Raw genomic sequence first — 20,736 nt, 5'->3', positions numbered from 1 at the left:
ACATCGAACAGAGAATACCCTCAGAGCTGAGTATCCCAATACAAGTGCTCTTTCATGTAACACTGACAAAATCCTGAGAACATGCGGTCATGTTTTGCATTTCTAATGCACTATGTACTCTTTAATACTCCATTTCCTAAAAACAGAACACAAATGATCTTACTGATGGCAAGTGTTAGAGGGTTACAATTAAAATTATTCCACTATTGCTTCATACCATCTTTTTTTAAAATGAGGACAGTGAATCAATTCTTCTGTTCTTTGTTTACCATCAAACAAGTAATTTTTTCCCAGGCGGATGAAGAAACCCAGGCCATGCTCCTATTAATACAAGAATTTGTATTAGCATGAAAACAACAAATCACTACTTAAACTAGGGAGGCCAAATAACTTAACATATTAGCAGACATGAACTTGCTATATTTTGCAAAGTCCTCAGTCTGTTTTCTACCACTGGGAGTTTTCCCCCTATTGTACAGTAACAAAAGGTCTTTCTCAATTGTGGTCTCTGGAAAATTGGGGTCTGAAGGCCAGGCAAAGAAGAGAGGGCTCAAACTGTTGCCTCATAAGGCTACTAAGATCAGACTCTTCACCTCAGGGTAAGTAGGATGTATTACTCGAAGAGAAGAGAGAAAAGGAGCATCTTACGAAAACTTCCCATCTATTTTAGCAGTTTCTCAAACAACGGGAATCTGATTCTCAACACCAGTAAAACATAAGCAAATCTGTCAAGTGTCTCTCATCTCTTCTTCAACCTCTTCAAACTGCCTGTGTCTTTATTCCCAGTTTTCCAAAATTCTGGCTACATTAGGTCAACGGTTACCCTTCGACAGTTGGCCCCATTTTCATCCCCATCTAGCCCAGCCTTCCTCCACTCTATGTGCCATTTTCACTAGCGCCTGCTTCTCGGTCCTTTGGAACCTCTAACTCACTACCCTCCAGGGAAAACTAGAACAGCCTTTGGAATCAGGAGAGGTTTAAATCCCAGATCTGCAAATTATCAACGGTGCTAACCTGGCAAGTTACTGTATCTGAAATGTCAGTTTCCTCATCTGTAAAAGATGATAAAAATAACTAATATCCCAGGATCTTTGTGTAGATTAAATGAAATAATGTTTTTTATAAAATACTTGGTAAGTACCCAATAAATGGCAGCTGTTGCAATTGTTATCATCATTGCGATCATTAACCCTCTTTCTCTTCACACTGACTCAAACTTTTCTTTCCCTGACGATACTGATTCCCATCCAAACTCAACCAGCAGAGACTCCTCCTTCTATCTGAATCCCTCCCATTGGGGTGGGGGTGGGGGTGGTGAGGGTGGCTCTGCATTCCCGCTTCCAGGTGCTGCTCTGTCATCATCTCACACCCTCTCCTCCTGATGTGCATCCATCTACTTCAACACTAAAAATGCTCCAGCTCCGGATTTCAGCCTGAACTTCTGCCTTGCCTATCATCCTCACGACCTTCTGTCATTCTGTTTCTCTCACTTCCTCACTTTAAAGCCTTTGGGAGCCTGGTAAAGTCTATGGGCCCATTCTCAATAAAATATTTTAAAATGTAAATGAAATGTACATGGTTACAAAGGGAATAGTTATGAAAATATTTTAAAATTTGATATATAGTAATATATTGGCTTCTTTATCAACACATTAATAAGTCCTAGCAGCAAGTCCTACCATAATTTCAAGGCAGTGTAAATATTTCAAGATAACCGCATTAACCATGGTACGAAAGAGTTATGATTTCTATGAGTTGCAAAGTCCTAGGTACTGCTAATATTACTATACTTTTTTGCCTACATACTTAGTGGAAGGAAATGCTATGTTTTAGTTAGATGTTAATGAAAATAAAGATGTAACTTTTTTCACATCCAAGTTCACAGACCCTTGATTTCTACTCATGGATTCATCAGGTTAAGAACCTCTACATTAAATGACTTACTCTTCCTCAGCCCCACCTAAATTCACTAAGTTCATCCATAGACTCTACAGAATTATATCAAAGTAAAACAGACTCTAAGGATAGGGCTTGAGAAATCATCTTCAATTTTAAATCTTCATGTTTTGCTTTTTGTGTTTTGTTTTGCGGTACGCGGGCCTCTCACTGTTGTGGCCTCTCACGTTGCAGAGCACAGGCTCCGGATGCGCAGGCTCAGTGGCCATGGCTCACGGGCCCAGCCGCTCCACGGCATGTGGGATCTTCCCGGACCGGGGCACGAACCCGCGTCCCCTGCATCGGCAGGCGGACTCTCAACCACTGCGCCACCAGGGAAGCCCAAATCTTCATGTTTTAAAGTGTTAGAACTAAACCCCAGTTCTTCTGACTTCTATACCCTTTGTTTCTTCCTTCATACATCCTTGCTCCTGTGGCTCTCCTCCCAGGCATCTACCTACTTAAGTGTAAATTTCAGCCTGACCCTCAAGATCCTCAGTAATATAGCTTTGACATATGTTTCATTCTTATCACTTATTCTATCCACATCATTGCAGGATGTTTATTATCATCATTCCCTCAATAAATGCCACAGTGCTCCCTGGTCAGTAGAACCACCAAGAGCAGCCACATTCACCTCAGACGTGCCCTATGGGGATAACCCTCCACCCCAACCGCATTTTCATTTAGAAAACATGTCCACAGACCCTGTCTCTGAGTCTTTGTGTTGTTTCCTTATTAGCCCCACTACTTACTTCACCACTGCCTATATACCAGACTTTTAGGGTTCATCTCAACTGACACCTCCTCCATGAAGACATTCCTAACCTCCATAACCAGATGTGAGCTCTCTTTGGAAATCAAATACAATTTTATTTTATAGAATTTCTATCATAATTCTTCTCTTCCCCTACAAAGTGTGACTATCTTTTGGTGTATTTTCCCCACCCTTAAGTAAATTTGTAAGCTTCCTGACAGAAGTGTCACTTTTTTACCTCAAGGTATTCTATAGAGCCTGACAGACACTCAATATTGGAGTGGAATTAAGAAGTTTTAGGGGCTTTGATTTTTTTTCTTTTCTTTTCTAACTCTTGTTCTTCAATGCCAGTTCCAAAAACAAAAAACCTACTCTTAAAGCCTTTTCAAATATTAAGACAGAGATGAATGAAATCTTGACAACCGTTTTAAAGGCTAACACTTATTGAGTACTCACTATGTGCCAGGCATTTTTTAAGTGTTTTTACATGTTTCCTCACTTAATCCTCACAATTGCCCAATGTGATAGTTACTATTATCCATATTTTATAGATGAGATTAAGTTACTTGCTCAAGGCGATGTACATAGCTAGTAAGTGCTAAAAGTCACAATTTGAACAGAGCCAGTCTGACTCTATAGTTTAACCAGTTCATTTATGCCATCTTCACGGTGGAACACTGGAGCTTGACAGGGAAATTAAGTATCTGTTTCTCCCTAAATATAAGGATTCATAATTCTTTCCAAACTAGTAGTATTAAGTGAATATGTAAAGTCTTAGTTTTGAAACACTTGTTCTGGCTGTAATCTAGTGTAACTTGATATGCTCTTTTACAATATGACCATACCTATACGACCTATGTTTTGCATATTTTATTCCTTTGCAAACAAGTATCTTTGGTGTTTGGGGCCAACTCCATACTATGTGGAAATTCAATAACACTTTATGTTTTAAAAATAAAGACTGAAAAAAAAAGAAGAAAAATTTTGCAGAAATTGACAAGCTGAAATTAATATGAAAATACAAGGTGTTCAGAATCGCCAAAATTATCTTGAAAAAGAACAAAGTTAGAGGACTCACACTTCTCAGTTTCAAAATTTACTACAAAGCTATAGTAATCAAGATAGCGTGGTACTGGATAAACAAGGACCTACTGTACAGCACAGAGAACTATATTCAATATCCTATGACAAACCATAATGGAAAAGAATATGAAAAATTGTATAGAGATGTATAACTGAATCACTTTGCTGTACAGCAGAAACTAACACAACACTGTAAATCAACTATACATCATATACATACGGCATGAGGATAAACATATAGATAAATGGAATAGAATTGAGAGTCCAGAAATAAACTCTTACATTTACGGTCAATTAATTTTCAATAAGAATGCCAAGACTATTCAATGGGGAAAGAATAGTCTTTTCAAGAAATAGTGCTGGGACAACTGGACGTCCACATGCAAAACAAGGAATTTGGACACCTATCTCACACCATATACAAAAATCAATTCAAAATGGATTTAAAAACCTAAATGTAAGAGCTAAAACTATAAAACTCTTAGAAAGAAGTACATAAATCTTTGTGATCGTGGATTAAACAATGGTTTCTTAAATATGACACCAAAAGCACAAGCAACCAAATAAAAAATAGAAAATAGATAAACTGGACTTTATTGGTGTTTCAAAGGATACCATCAAGAAAGTAAAAAAATCCACAGAATGGGAGAAAATGTTCTTAAATCATGTATATCTGATAAAGGACTTGTATCCAGAATATGCAAAGAACTCTTATAACTCAATACATATAAAGACAAATAAGCAATTTTAAAACGATCAAAGAACTTGAATACACTCTTCTCCAAAGAAGATATACAAATGGCCACAAGCATATGAAAAGATGCTAAACATCCTTAGTCACTAAGAAAATGCAAATCAAAACCAGAATAATGTACCATTTTACACACATTGGATGGTTAAAATTAAAGACAATAACAAGGGTTGGTGAGGAAGTAGAAAAATTGGAACCTTCATACATTGTTAATGGAATTGCAAAATGGTGCAGCCACTTTGGAAAACAATTTGGCAGTTCCTTAAATAGCTAAACACAGAGCTACCATATGACCAGCAATTCCATTCCTAGGCATATTCCCAGAAGAAAGGAAAATAAATGCCCACATAAAATCATATACACAAGTGTTCATAGAAGTGTTATTCATAATAGCCAAAAAGTAGGAACAACCAAAATACCCATCAACTGATAAATAAACAAAATGTAGTATACCCATCTACTAAAATATTATTCAGTCACAAAAAAGAATGAAGTGCTGATACATGCTACTATGTGGATAAATCTGAAAACATTATGTTAAGTGAAAGGAGTCAGCCACCAAAGGCCACATATGATTCCATGTATATGAAATGTCTGGAATAGGCAAATCCACATGAACAGAAAGTAAATTAGTTAATAGGTACAGGGTTTCTTTTTGGAGTAATGAGACTATTTGGAATTTGAGAGTGGTGATCACTGTATAACTCTGCAAATATTATCTATAACCAATGAACTGTACACTTGAAAAGGGTGAATTACATCTCAATAAAGTTATTTTTTAAAAAAAAATGATACCACTTTATGCCCACTAGGATGACTATAAATCAAAACATTAGACTTTCATATAATCTGATACTCTAAATGACCTTTAATATTATAAAACTTGGACTTTTGAACATCAGCTGACAAAGAAGCACTAGGAGCTCTGAGCTGATGCTGTGTGCCAGCTAATAATACAATCTTTGTGTAGCAGCTTATACAATATTGGATTTTATATTTCATTTCCCCTTATTTTGTAAACATGACAGGAAAATAGAAAAAAGAAAGTGCTAAAACTCACGGTAAGAAATGTAGGTCTCAAATTTCATATAATTAATAAGATAGAAATAATCATCAGCCTCAATGAAATGCTCACTGGACTTTAAGTCAATCAACTGTATGTTTGACTATAAAAGAACAAAATAAAGAACATCTATGAAATGCTAGAACTCTAAGATTATGTCAAGACTATATGATTAAAATAATTTTATAATGTTTTTAATATTTCCATAATATTTTACACTCTCTGGGACAGAGCCTTCCTTAAAATATTGTTTGAAAGCATCTATGGCTCAGTTCCTTCACATTCAGCTGTTTTAAGTGTTTACAGGAACATACTATGTACGAAAATAAGAGTCTCTCTCTAGGTCTCTCTCTCTAGACATGGGCTGGTAGCCACAAAACTGGCCAAGCACAGTGAATCAGGTTTAGGAACCAGATACAAGACACAGGAAAGACTACCATGCAAGTCAGAGAGACAATGTCATTACACAAATCAAAAGCTGAAAGACTGATAAGTGGTGGCTCTCTCCATCAAATAGAATGCAGTTAAAATTTAAAAATAAGAATCAAAATTCAACCTATTAAACACAAAACAGAAGACAATATAGACAAGTGAAAATACTATGTTGAGGTTGCAGAAGTGTAGGGTGGGTTTTTTTCTATGATATCTAGTTAAAGTAACTTGGAAATAACTTAAATATGTATGTGTACCTCTCCATTAAAACTCCCTGATAACTTACTAGATAGAGTCCTAACTATGGACTCTCCTGACCTGCTCCATTATAGGATCATCCAAGTCTCAGGACTCCTCAATTGTCTCCTTAATCCTATATCTAATTCCCCATCTTAGATTCATTAGCTATAATTTGATACAACTGAATTGATCAGAACAGTGCTGTATAAATAGCAAGTAGCTACAAGGATGCCATATTGTACAACTCCAGGAGTGCCATTCACATTACACTGAGAACAGTGCCCCCCTGGAGTTGTGCAACATGGAAGCCACATATCTACCTTTTGGTATCAGTCAGTATTTACTTTCTTCCAATGCCTACATCAAATTTTAAATCATCCCAGGGACTTCCGTGGTGGTCCAGTGGTAAAGAATCTGCCTTCCAATGCAGGGGACGTGAGTTCGATCCCTGGTCGGGGAACTAAGATCCCACATGCCGGCAGGGCAAATAAGCCCGTGCACCACAACTACTGGGCTTGCATACCTCAACAAGAGAGCCCGTGTGCCACAAACTACAGAGCCCACTTGCTCCGGAGCTCACAAACCCTGGAGCCCGCACGCCACAACTAAAGAGAAGCCTGTGCACCACAACTAGAGAGAGGCCCATGCACCACAACAAAAGATCCCACGTGCCACAACTAAGACCCAACGCAGCCAAAAAAAAGAAAGTAATAAATTAAATATTTTAAAAAAATTTTTAAATCATCCCAGCCTTCAAGCCTTTTAAATTCATACTTTTCACCTGTGTCAGTTTGATATGGTGTATTTGCCTAGGCACACTCAAAACTTGCTGTTAATAATTCTCTCATCCTTTTGTTAGCAGACTTCTAACTTTCCTCTCTTTACCTTTCCTGCTTATAAAATAACTTCTTTTAAAACCCATGAATTCCCAATTCTTATTATATTGTCTTAGTATAAAATATAAGTATTATATTTATACTTATTAATTTAATTTTCAATAACATTATAAATGAAAGATAATTCTCTGTAGAATTTTTTGGGGATTCATTCTTGAATGACAGCGATATCTGGACTATTGACTTAAAATAGGGGAAAACTGAGTTTCTAAATTTCTGAAGGAATTGGTTAGAAGGTAGCACAATAATTTTTCTACCTAATACAAACATGTAGTTTGTTTCCATTCTCCTAAAAATAAGATGACATTAACATATATATTTTTAGATATGTTTGCCCTTGGACAATGCTAAATCCTAAGGTTAACAGAATTTTTAATCTTCTAATGTTGTCGTCTCACTAATACAAATTCAATGGAGTTGGTTTAATGTAAAAACAGAAAAATGGATACCTCTGGGAAATTCTTTTGCACAGACTTACACTATAAAGGATCTTTTCATTCAGTCATTCACCAAATGATGACTCTCAAGATTGCCTGCTGGTGGTTAATACATTGACAAAAGGGGATTCAAAGTGTCAAATTTTATGAAGAAGAGAGAAAAGAAACCTTTGCCACCAAAAAGTCACATCAAAAGTTTTTTAAATTCATTTTTGATATGTTAATGGTAAAATCTAGTATCTTAATGATGGAGGATCCTCCTATCAGAACACCCACTTTAGAATCTTGTCTCTTTTTACTTTCTTTTATTCCAGGCTGAAAGAGATCATCCAATAGCTTTATTGACTGAATTTACTGGCTGTCAGAACTTTAAATGAAATCTGTGTTCAAAACAAAGTCTGAAACCTCTATTCTAAATCTAATGATGTAGTTTTGTTGCTGTCTTTCCAGTAAAAGATTAGCACAACTTTTGGCTGGTCCTTGGCTGAAGCTGATTTTTTTATTATTAATAGGCAAAATAAATCCATCAGCCTATCTCTCAATTTTCATGAATGCATGCATTCATTCATACATATTGTTGAATACTTTTTATATGCATATTATTCTAATAATTTCTGATCCTAACCATTTATTCTCAGTCATGGGGATGATTGTATTGTAAGATCTATCTTGTCTGTGCAATATTCTGAGTATTTTCAATATAATGCAATGTAAAGTAAGTTTCTCCCTCCTCTCACCTCAACTTTGTCCAGGTGTAATTTTGTCTCATCCCCAAATATGCTGTGAAAATAACAGAATGCTATCCTGTAATTCTAAGCTTGTATATAATCCTTGTAAGAGAACACTTACAGTCAGTTCTGATTTGTTTGAAGATATGGTGCTCTCATTTGATGTGTTTGTTGTAGAATCCTGTGACTACTGCAGGTGTATAGGAACAACAAATTGCAGTACTTTAGACGAGGGAGCTGCAGTGTATAAAATCAGGCATACCACTGGCTTCTTGTTGTACCTGTACTGCTTTCGCATTCTACGAAAATCAGTACCATACTTAACTTGTCCAGATTTCATCTAGGGTAAAGGAAAATTTTAGATTACTGACTATTTTTTGAATTCAATAAACTATTTTCACCAGGAAATGCCAAACCTGATTTCTCTCATCAGGCATACCAAAGCAATCTATCTGGCCACCCTCTTTCAGTTTTGCATGTAACTCTAAACCTAACAAATAGGCTTCCTGAAGGGAAAAAATCAATGACTTTAAATGATACACAATTTTATGTCTTTATAAGTCACCTTTTCACACTGAAACATGGAAGCTTCATAAAATAAGTTAATACTGGCTTTCAAAGCAACAATATTATTTGCCTTCATTATAAATAAACAGAATTCATTTGAGACAATGATTTTTCAAATGAAAGGATTAAAATAATCCCATTAAAACCAAAACAAAGGCATTTTATGTTCTTACATCTTTATTAAAGTACTTATTTTATAAACCTGGCTCAATAATAACTCATACTTTTATATCACATATTTGCCTTTGAGCAATACATAACACAGTTAAGGCAGATTTACCGTATAGATGGCCTCAGCTTCTAAACACCACTGCACTGATTTATACAAATAGCAAAAATCACATGGGGAGCATCTACTGATACCTTTCCTGGTACTTATCTTTAGATTTTAAAACTGCATAATAAGTAGAGTTTCCATAAAATTTCATTTTTGAGATAGGAAACAAACAATTTTGCCTTTATCTGTTAGATTGGATGTAGTTATTATTAATAACATAAACTTTAAATCTGTAGGGAAAACCAATACTTTACCTTCACTGCTCAGACAAGGCTCAACAGCAAGTAAAATGAGGTGCCATTGTAAAATCATACTGCTAAGTATTACCTTAACTCAAAATTCTGCTTATGTAATTGTATCATATCACAGCTAAAAATTACTATTTAATATATCAAGATACATCCAAAAGCATCCTTTGGTTGCATTAATATCAGGAGGCTTAGGCAGCACTGAAGATTCATTCTCTGCTCTTCTGGTCATTAGTATAATCTGAAGCTTTTGAAACTATTTGGTGATCCTATTTTGGGGCCCAATATCACAAAACCTTCAGGAGAATACTGGACCCAGGTGGAAGAATTTGAAGACTGGAAGACTTGCAGTTAAGGTAGAGTTATCATTAGCAGATCTTAGGGAAACAGGAATGCAGCCAGAATCACTTGATATTTATTAGAAATCAAGATTCACTGAATCATTTCTCTTTCAAAAAAATATCTTTAAAACTTGTATATTTTCAAATGTTCTTTTTTTAAAGAACGTATAAAATTAAGGTATTTGTGAAAATAAACCAGTTTCAAGTATACTTGTTTCTCTTCATTTTGCTTCCTTCAAAGGATTTCTTCTCATCAAGCACAAATGTGCTAATCTTTACAGCAAGACAAACTCTTCTGTGCTAAATCTTTTTAATCTTTTCTTTTCGTCCTCTGAGAAAAGGTCTTCTTCATTGGTTGTAGTAGATGTAAAATCATAGTCTCTGGAATGACCATTTACAAAAGTAAATAAGGGATATTTCTCCTTAGAAGAAATTTTCAGCATCTGTAACAGAAAGAACAGAAGAATCCCTTATTGGATGCAATAGTACACAGTAGGACCACATGATGAAATCTAATGTTTTAGCCCTGAATCTCTCTTGTTAGCTTCTCTCATTTACATTTATCCACTGCTACTGCTTTACTGTTCTGGCTAAAAGACAAAAGTTGATCAGCATTGTATAGTTTATTTATCGCTAAATACCTACTTCCCCATTAGGATTAGACCATCAGAAATTAACTATATTATCATTCCTACCCAAAACCCCCAAAAGTAAAGTCTTTTGGTCACATTTGTTTGAAGGCTTACTAGTGAGTTAAGATTTATCTTCTATTGGTGGTAATAGACAATAAAACAAAATGGTATCACTGATTATGGTAAAATACTGTGAATGACTGTTTAGTACCATAACACAGAAAAAAAAAAAATTAAACTAAGTCAAAAGGTCCATTCTAATCTCACTTCTACAACTTAACTTTGATGTGATCTTTGACAAATCACTCTACCTGAGTATCACCTATAAAACTCGGACAAAGTTATTGAATCTCCTTATCTCAGAGAAATGTTAGGATGACCAAAAGCAATTAAAAGTTATTTTTTAAAATCAAGTTTGGTCTTTTCAAAGATTTCTATATTAAAAAATGTATTTCTGCAATAATCTAGTTAAGATGAAAAACAGTATTCTTCTACACAGTAACAATCCACACTTTACATATTACCTTCTAAAGTTACATTACACAATTTAGAAGTAAAATAAGTAATACCTGGAATTTTGTGAGAACACCAACAACCTTTATATAACCTCTGTCAATTTGGGATTCGTTGACAAGCCAACAACCCATTCTAAACCATTTAAATATTTCTGTTAAACAAAGTCTATTAAAAAATTAAAACAATTTTCATTTTAAGGTGAATAAAAATTTTTGAGTGAAGGATGTTTTTATAGAAATAAACATTTCTATAGGTAACCAGGACGTATAAGAAGGATTCTGAAAAGTTTATGTGAGTTACAAAGAATGCTGAAAAAATATCGATAGTACTTATACATCATTAATAATGATCAATTAAATATAATTTAAGGATAATTTTAGCAGTAAAAACTAAATTCTCTCAAATGTTGATATTCAACTGACGGCTCATCAAATTCTTATATATTACATTTATAGATTCTCTTGGCTAAAATAAATATGTAGCCCTAGGATACAGATACAATGTTAAATTTAAAATATTTCAATGAGACAGTTAATATGAAATCCATTTTCTAATTGAGTGGAAGTGAACCATTTAAAAACAATCAAGTACTTAAAAAACCAGATATGATGAAATATGATTGATCCTATAATTCATATTGTGCTCCTACTTTTTACACTTCTCAAATTCATTTAACTTACATTCTAAAAATAAAAAAGGTAGAGAGAAGGGCAAAAATGTGGAAATGAAAAGTAAGAGACAGAGGGGGCCGGCATCTGATCAATCATCTTTCACCTCGAGCCAATAGGTGGAATACAGTCCAAAATTGTTACCATTTTATATTCATTTAACATCACTTATAAAAGTCCAGTATCTAACAAGCAGGTATCATTGTATCATTTTCAACTCAACACGCAAAGCTAACATTATCATGTCTTCATCCTTTCTTTCAAAATCAAGACGCCTTTCAAATGCTTTTCAAAGCTCTAAGCACCATATCAAGAATTTTTTAGACTTTTTTTTTTAAGAATAACCATTGATTTGAACTTCTATTAGAAGGGAAAAGTTTAGTTTTCTTTTTTATACTACAAAATAGGATGCACTGTCAAAACATTAAGGTCCCTCCATAATGGATAATATAAAATCTACACAAAGAAAATTCCAAATTAGGTTATCTATATGACTTGGGGTATTATATCAATTGATACAAATAAAGATAATGAAAGACATTTAATAACTTGGGGAAATATTTAATATTTTGTTGTATTTCCGTCTAGACTTTTAAAAGTACATGTTTAAAATTACTTTAACAAAACTGAGATTAAATTTTATATATAGTGTTTATCCTGTTTTTCCTTTAACATTACATAATAAATACTGGGCTACAATCCTGCAGCCTGTGGAATGAAAACCACATTCACAGAAAGATAGACAAAATGAAAAGCAGAGGACTATGTATCAGAGGAGGGAATAAGATAAAACCCCAGAAAAACAACTAAATGAAGTGGATAGAGGTAACCTTCCAGAAAAAGAATTCAGAATAATGATAGTGAACATGGTCCTAGACCTTGGAAAAAGAATGGAGGCAAAGACTGAGAAGATGCAAGAAATGTTTAACAAAGATCTAGAAGAATTAAAGAACAAACAAAACAGAGATGAACAACACAACATCTGAAATCAAAAATATACTAGACAGAATCAATAGCAGAATAACTGAGGTAGAAGAACGGATAAGTGACCTGGAAGACAGAATGGTGGAATTCACTGCCACAGAACAGAATAAAGAAAAAAGAATGAAAAGAAATGAAGACAGCCTAAGAGACCTCTGGGACAACATTAAATGCACTAACATTCACATTATAGGGGTCCCAGAAGAAGAGACAGAGAAAGGACCAGAGAAAATATTTGAAGAGATTATAGTCAAAAACTTCCCTAACATGGGAAAGGAAACAGCCAGCAAGCCCAGGAAGCGCTGAGAGTCCCAGGCAGGATAAACCCAAGGAGAAACACGCCAAGACACATAGTAATCAAATTGACAAAAATTAAACACAAAGTGAATTATTGAAAGCAGCAAGGGAAAAATGACAAATAACATACAATGTAACTCCCATAAGGTTAACAGCTGATTTCTCAGCAGAAACTCTACAAGCCAGAAGGGAGTGGCATGATATATTTAAAGAGAGGGAAGAACCTACAACCGAGATTATTCTACCCAGCAAGGATCTCATTCAGATTCGATGGAGAAATCAAAAGCTTTACAGACAAGCAAAAGTGAAGAGAATTCAGCACCACCAAACCAGCTCTACAACAAACGCTAAAGGAACTTCTCTAAGTGGGAAACACAAGAGAAGAAAAGGACCTACAAAAACAAACCCAAAACAATTAAGAAAATGGTAATAGGAACATACATGTCGATAATTACCTTAAATATGAATGGATTAAATGCTCCAACCAGAAGACACAGTCTTCCTGAATAGATACAAATACAAGACACATATATATGCTGTTTATAGGAGACCCACTGCAGACCTAGGGACACATACAGACTGAAAGTAAAGTGATGAAAAAATTTTCCATGCAAATGGAAATCAAAAGAAAGCTGGAGTAGCAATACTCATATAAGACAAAATAGACTTTAAAATAAAGAATGTTACAAGAGACAAGTAAGGATACTACATAATGACCAAGGGATCAATCCAAGAACATATAACAATTATAAATATATATGCACCCAACATAGGAGCACCTCAATACATAAGGCAAATGCTAACAGCTATAAAAGAGGAAATTGACAGTAACACAGTAATACTGGGGTAACCTAACACCTCACTTACACCAGTGCACAGATCATCCAGACAGAAAATAAATAAGAAAACACAAGCTTTAAATGACACAACAGACCACAGATTTAACTAATATTTATAGGACATTCCATCTGAAAACAGCAGATTACGCTTTCGTCTCAAGTGCGCACAGAACATTCTCCAGGATAGATCACATCTTCGGTCACAAATCAAGCCTTGGTAAATTTAAGAAAATTGAAATCTATCAAGCATCTTTTCCGACCACAATGCTATGAGAATAGAAATAAATTACAGGGAAGAAAACATAAAAAAACACAAACACATGGAGGCTAAACAATACATTACTAAATAATCAAGAGATCACTGAAGAAATCAAAGAGGAAATCAGAAAGTACCTAGAGACAAATGACAATGAAAACACAACGATCCAAAACCTATGGGATGCAGCAAAGGAACTTCTAAGAGGGAAGTTTATAGCAATAAAATCCTACCTCAAGAAACAAGAAAAATTCCAAATAAACAATCTAAACTTACACCTAAAGGAACTAGAGAGAGAAGAACAAACAAAACCCAAAGTCAGCAGAAGGAAAGAAATCATAAAGATCAGAGCAGAAATAAATGAAATAGAAACAAAGAAAACAATAGGAAAGATCAATAAAACTAAAAGCCGGTTCTTTGAGAAGATAAACAAAATTGATAAACATTTAGCCAGACTCATCAAGAAGAGGGAAAGGACTCAAATCAATAAAATTAGAAATGAAAAAGGAGAAGTTACAATGGACCCCAAAGAAATACAAAGCATCTTAAGAGACTACTACAAGCAACTCTATGCCAAAAAAATGGACAACCTGGAAGAAATGGACAAATTTTTAGAAAAGCACAACCTTACCAGACTGAACCAGAAAGAAATAGAAAATATAAACAGGCCAATCACAAGCACTGAAATTGAAACTGTGATTAAAAATGTTCCAACAGGGCTTCCCTGGTGGCACAGTGGTTGAGAGTCCGCCTGCCGGTGCAGGGGACACGGGTTCGTGCCCCGGTCCGGGAAGATCCCACATGCCATGGAGCGGCTGGGCCCATGAGCCATGGCCACTGAGCCTGCGCATCCGGAGCCTGTGCTCCACAACGGGAGAGGCGACAACAGTGAGAGGCCTGTGTACCGCAAAAAGAAAAAAAAAAAAGTTCCAACAAACAAAAGCCCAGGACCAGATGGCTTCACAGGCGAATTCTATCAAACATTTAGAGGAGAGCTAACACCTATGGTTCTCAAACTCTTCCAAAATATAGCAGAGGGAGGAACACTCCCAAACTCATTCTATGAGGTCACCACTACCCTGATACCAAAACTAGACAAAGATGTTACCAAAGAAGAAAACTATAGGCCAATATCACTGATGAATATAGATGCAAAAATCCTCAACAAAATACTAGCAAACATAATCCAACAGCACATTAAAAGGATCATACACCATGATAGTGGGATTTAACCCAGGGATGCAAGGATTCTTCAATATATGCAAATCAATCAATGTGATATAGCTGATTCACTTTGTTATACAGCAGAAACTAACACAACATTGTAAAGCAATTATACTCCAATAGAAATGTTAAAAAAAATCAATGTGATACACCAATATTAATAAACTGAAGAATAAAAACCAAATGATCATCTCAATAAATGCAGAAAAAGCTTTTCACAAAATTCAACACCTATTTATGATTAAAAACTCTCCAGGGAGTGGGCACAGACGGACCCTACCTCAACATAATAAAGTCCATATATTAAAAACCCACAGCAAACACCATTCGCAATGGTGAAAAACTGAAAGCATTTCCTCTAAGATCAGAAACAAGAAAAGGATGTCCACTCTCGCCACTATTATTCAGCACAGTTTTGGAAGTCCTAGCCATGGCAATCAGAGAAGCAAAAGAAATAAAAGGAATACAAATTGGAAAAGAAGAAGTAAAACAGTCATTGTTTGCAGATGACATGATACTATACATAGAGAATCCTAAAGATGTCACCAGAAAACTACTAGAGTTAATCAATGAATTTGGTAAAGTAGCAGAATACAAAATTAATGCACAGAAATCTCTGGCATTCCTATACACTAATGATGAAAAATCTGAAAGTGAAATTAAGAAAACACTCTCATTTACCCCTGCAACAAAATGAATAAAATATCTAGGAATAAACCTACCTAAGGAGACAAAAGACCTGTATGCAGAAAATCATAAGATACTGATGAAAGAAATTAAAGATGATACAAAGAGATGGAGAGATATACCATGTTCTTGGATTGGAAGAATCAACATTGTGAAAATGACTATACTACCCAAAGCAATCTACAGATTCAATGCAATCCCCATCAAACTACCACTGGCATTTTTCACAGATTTGAACAAAAAATTTCACAATTTGTATGAAAACACAAAAAACCCCATATAACCAAAGTAATCTTGAGAAAGAAAAACGGAGCTGGAGGCTCCCTGACTTCAGACTATACTACAAAGCTACAGTAATCAAGACAGTATGGTACTGGCACAAAAACAGAAAGATAGATCAATGGAACAGGATAGAAAGCACAGAGATAAACCCACGCACATATGGTCACCTTATCTTTGATAAAGGAGGCAAGAATATAAAATGGAGAAGAGACAGCCACTTCAATAAGCGGTGCTGGGAAAACTAGACAGCTACATGTAAAAGAATGAACTTAGAACACTCCCTAACACCACACACAAAAATAAACTCAAAATGGATTAAAGACCTAAATGTAAGGCCAGACACTATCACACTCTTAGAGGAAAACACAGGCAGAACACTCTATGACATAAATCACAGCAAGATCCTTTTTGATCCACCTCCTAGAGAAATGGAAATAAAAACAAAACTAAACAAATGGGACCTAATGAAACTTAAAAGCTTTTGCACAGCAAAGGACACCATAAACAAGACAAAAAGACAACCCTCAGAATGTGAGAAAATATTTGCAAATGAAGCAACTGACAAAGGATTAATCTCCCAAATTTAAAAGCAGCTCAATATCAAAAAAACAAACAACCCAATCCAAAAATGGGCAGAAGACCTAAATAGACATTTCTCCAAAGAAGATATACAGATTGCCAACAAACACATGAAAGAATGCTCAACATCATTAATCGTTAGAGAAATGCAAATCAAAACTACAATGAGATATCATCTCACACCAGTCAGAATGGCCATCATCAAAAAATCTACAAACAATACATGCTGGAGAGGGTGTGGAGAAAAAGGAACCCTCTGGCACTGTTGGTGGCAATGTAAATTGATACAGCCACTATGGAGAGCAGTATGGAGGTTCCTTAAAAAACTACAAATAGAACTACCATACGACCCAGCAATCCCACTACTGGGCATATACCCTGAGAAAACCATAATTCAAAAAGAGTCATGCACCACAATGTTCCTTGCAGCTCTATTTACAATAGCCAGGACATGGAATCAACCTAAGTGTCCATCAACAGATGAGTGGATAAAGAAGATGTGGCACATATATACAATGGAATATTACTCAGCCATAAAAGGAAACGAAATTGAGTTATCTGTAGTGAGGTGGATGGACCTAGAGTCTGTCATATAGAATGAAATAAGTCAGAAAGAGAAAAACAAATACTGTATGCTAACATATATATGGAATAATAATAAAAAAAAGGTCATGAAGAACTAGGGGCAAGATAGGAATAAAGACACAGACCTACTGGAGAATGGACTTGAGGATACGAGGCAGGGCAAGGGTAAGGTGGGACAAAGTGAAAGAGTGGCATGGACATATATACACTACCAAATGTAAAATAGATAGCTAGTGGGAGGCAGCCACATAGCACAGGGAGATCAGCTCAGTGCTTTGTGAGCACCTAGAGGGGTGGGATAGGGAGGGTGGGAGGGAGGGAGACACAAGAGGTAAGAGATATGGGGATATATGTATATGTATAACTGATTCACTTTGTTATAAAGCAGAAACCAACAAACCATTGTAAAGCAATTATACTCCAATAAAGATGTTTAAATAAATAAATTAATTAATTAAATAAAATTTAAAAGTCACAGGGATGTATTCTACACCATGGGGAATATAGTCTATAATATTGTAATTACTCTGTATGGTGACAGATGGTAACTAGACTTATCATGGTGATCACTTCATAATGTGTAAAAATATTGAATCACCATGTTGTACAACTGAAACTAGTCTAATATTGTATGTCAATTATAATTCAATATAAAAAGAAAAAACACAATTATTAAAAAAAGAAAGAAAAAAGATTAGAAGGAAATGAATTGTAGTGCTAACCTAAAATGGCAGCATCCTAGGTGAAAGACCTATACACTGAAAACTATAAAACTCTGATAAAGGAAACTGAAGATGATTTAAAGAAATGGAAAGATATCTCATGCTCTTGGATTGAAAGAATTAATATTGTTAAAAGGCTGTACTACTCAAAGCAATCTACAGATTTAATGCAATCCCTATCAAATTATCCAAGACATTTTTCACAGAACCAGAGGAAATAATACTAAAATTTATATGCAACCACAAAAGACCCAGAGTTGCCAAAGCATTCCTGAGGGAAAAGAACAAAGCTGGAGGCAAAACCCTCCCAGACTTCAGACAATACTACAAAGCTACAGTAATCAAAACAGCATGGTATTGGCACAGAAACAGACACATAGATAGATGGAACAGAATAGTGAGCCCAGAAGTAAACCCACACACCTACTGTCAATTAATCTATAACAAAGGAAGCAAGAATATACAATGGAGAAAAGACAATCCCTTCAGCAAGTGGTGCTGGGAAAGATGGACAGCCTCACATAAATCAGTGAAATTAGAACACTCCCTCAAACCATATATACAAAACAAAATCAAAATGTCTTAAAGACCTAAATACAGGACATGACACCATAAAACTCCTAGAAGAGAACACAGACAAAACATTCTTCGACATAAATCATAGCAATATTTTCTTAGATCAGTCTCCCAAGACAAAAGAAATAAAAGCAAAAGTAAACAAACGGGACCTAAACAAACTTATAAGTTTTTGCACAGCAAAGGAAACCATCAACAAAATTAAAAGACAACCCACAGAATGGGAGAAAATATTTGCAAACGATGCACCTGACAAGGGGTTAATATCTAAAATGTACAAACAGCTCATACTACTCAATATCAAATAAAACAAACAACCCAATCAAAAACTGGGGAGAAAACCTAAATAGCTGTTTCTTTAAAGAAGACATGCCGATTGGCCAACAGATATGAAAAGATGTTCAACATCTCTACCTCAATAAATAAATAAACAAACAACAAGGTCCTACTGTACAGCACAGGGAACTATATTCAATATCCTGTGATAAACCATAATGGAAAAGAATACAAAAAAGTATATATATGAACAACTGAGAATATACATGTATAAAAGAATATATATACATATATATGTACAACTGTACAGCAGACATTAATGTAACATTGTAAATCAACTATACTTCAAAAAATTCAATAAATACATGTTTTTAAATGTAGTATACTGTAGTGCTCTCTTTGGCAGCACATATACTAAAATTGGAACGATACAGAGAAGATTACATGGCCCCTGCTCAAGGATGACACGCAAATTTGTAAAGCATTCCATATTTTTCTTATTCAACATAGTTCTGGAAGTTATAGCCACAGCAATCAGAGAAGAAAAGGAAATAAAAGGAATCCAAATTGGAAAAGAAGTAAAGCTGTCACTGTTTGCAGATGACATGATACTATACATAGAGAATCCTAAAGATGCTACCAGAAAACTGCTAGAGCTAATCAATGAATTTGGTAAAGTAGCAGGATACAAAATTAATGCACAGAAATCTCTGGCATTCCTATACACTAATGATGAAAAATCTGAAAGTGAAATCAAGAAAAGACTCCCATTTACCACTGCAACAAAAAGAATAAAATATCTAGGAATAAACCTACCTAAGGAGACAAAAGACCTGTATGCAGAAAATTATAAGACACTGATGAAAGAAATTAAAGATGATACAAAGAGATGGAGAGATATACCATGTTCTTGGATTGGAAGAATCAACATTGTGAAAATGACTCTACTACCCAAAACAATCTACAGATTCAATGCAATCCCTATCGAACTACCACTGGCATTTTTCACAGAACTAGAACAAAAAATTTCATAATTTGTATGAAAACACAAAAGACTCCGAATAGCCAAAGCAATCTTGAGAACGAAAAATGGAGCTGGAGAAATCAGGCTCCCTGACTTCAGACTATACTACAAAGCTACAGTAATCAAGACAGTATGGTACTGGCACAAAAACAGAAAGAGAGATCAATGGAACAGGATAGAAAGCACAGAGATAAACCCACGCACATATGGTCACCTTATCTTTGATAAAGGAGGCAGGAGTGTACAGTGGAGAAAGGACAGCCTCTTCAATAAGTGGTGCTGGGAAAACTGGACAGCTACATGTAAAAGTATGAGATTAGATCACTCCCTAACACCATACACAAAAATAAGCTCAAAATGGATTAAAGACCTAAATGTAAGACCAGAAACTATCAAACTCTTAGAGGAAAACATAGGCAGTACACTCTCCGATATAAATCACAGCAAGATCCTTTTTGACCCACCTCCTAGAGAAATGGAAATAAAAACAAAACTAAACAAATGGGACCTAATGAAACTTCAAAGCTTTTGCACAGCAAAGGACACCATAAACAAGACCAAAAGACAACCCTCAGAATGCAAGAAAATATTTGCAAATGAAGCAACTGACAAAGGATTAATCTCCAAAATTTACAAGCAGCTCATGCAACTCAATATCAAAAAAACAAACAACCCAATCCAAAAATGGGCAGAAGACCTACATAGACATTTCTCCAAAGAAGATATACAGACTGCCAACAAACACATGAAAGAATGCTCAACATCAGTAATCATTAGAGAAATGCAAATCAAAACTACCAATGAGATATCATCTCACACCAGTCAGAATGGCCATCA

At 35.1% G+C, this 20,736-nt stretch overlaps 1 protein-coding gene and 1 non-coding gene across 2 annotated transcripts in view; one reads left to right on the top strand and one right to left on the bottom strand.

The window, feature by feature from the left end:
* Positions 1-9,048: 9,048 nt before the first annotated feature.
* ATG4C (autophagy related 4C cysteine peptidase) overlaps positions 9,049-20,736 on the bottom strand; it is an 87,751-nt gene continuing 76,063 nt past the window's right edge. Inside the window, exon 11 of the mRNA XM_065879917.1 lies at positions 9,049-10,198. Coding sequence (XP_065735989.1) covers positions 10,031-10,198 — 168 coding nt within the window. The 3' untranslated portion in view covers positions 9,049-10,030. The remainder of the gene's footprint in view (positions 10,199-20,736) is intronic.
* LOC136140402 (U6 spliceosomal RNA) lies at positions 19,266-19,371 on the top strand. The gene has a single exon (XR_010657606.1). It is a non-coding gene; the product is annotated as a U6 spliceosomal RNA (small nuclear RNA).

The sequence above is a fragment of the Phocoena phocoena genome, chromosome 1, assembly GCF_963924675.1.
Source record: "Phocoena phocoena chromosome 1, mPhoPho1.1, whole genome shotgun sequence".
Lineage (NCBI taxonomy): Eukaryota > Metazoa > Chordata > Mammalia > Artiodactyla > Phocoenidae > Phocoena > Phocoena phocoena.
This window is presented reverse-complemented; position numbering and strand designations above follow the sequence as displayed.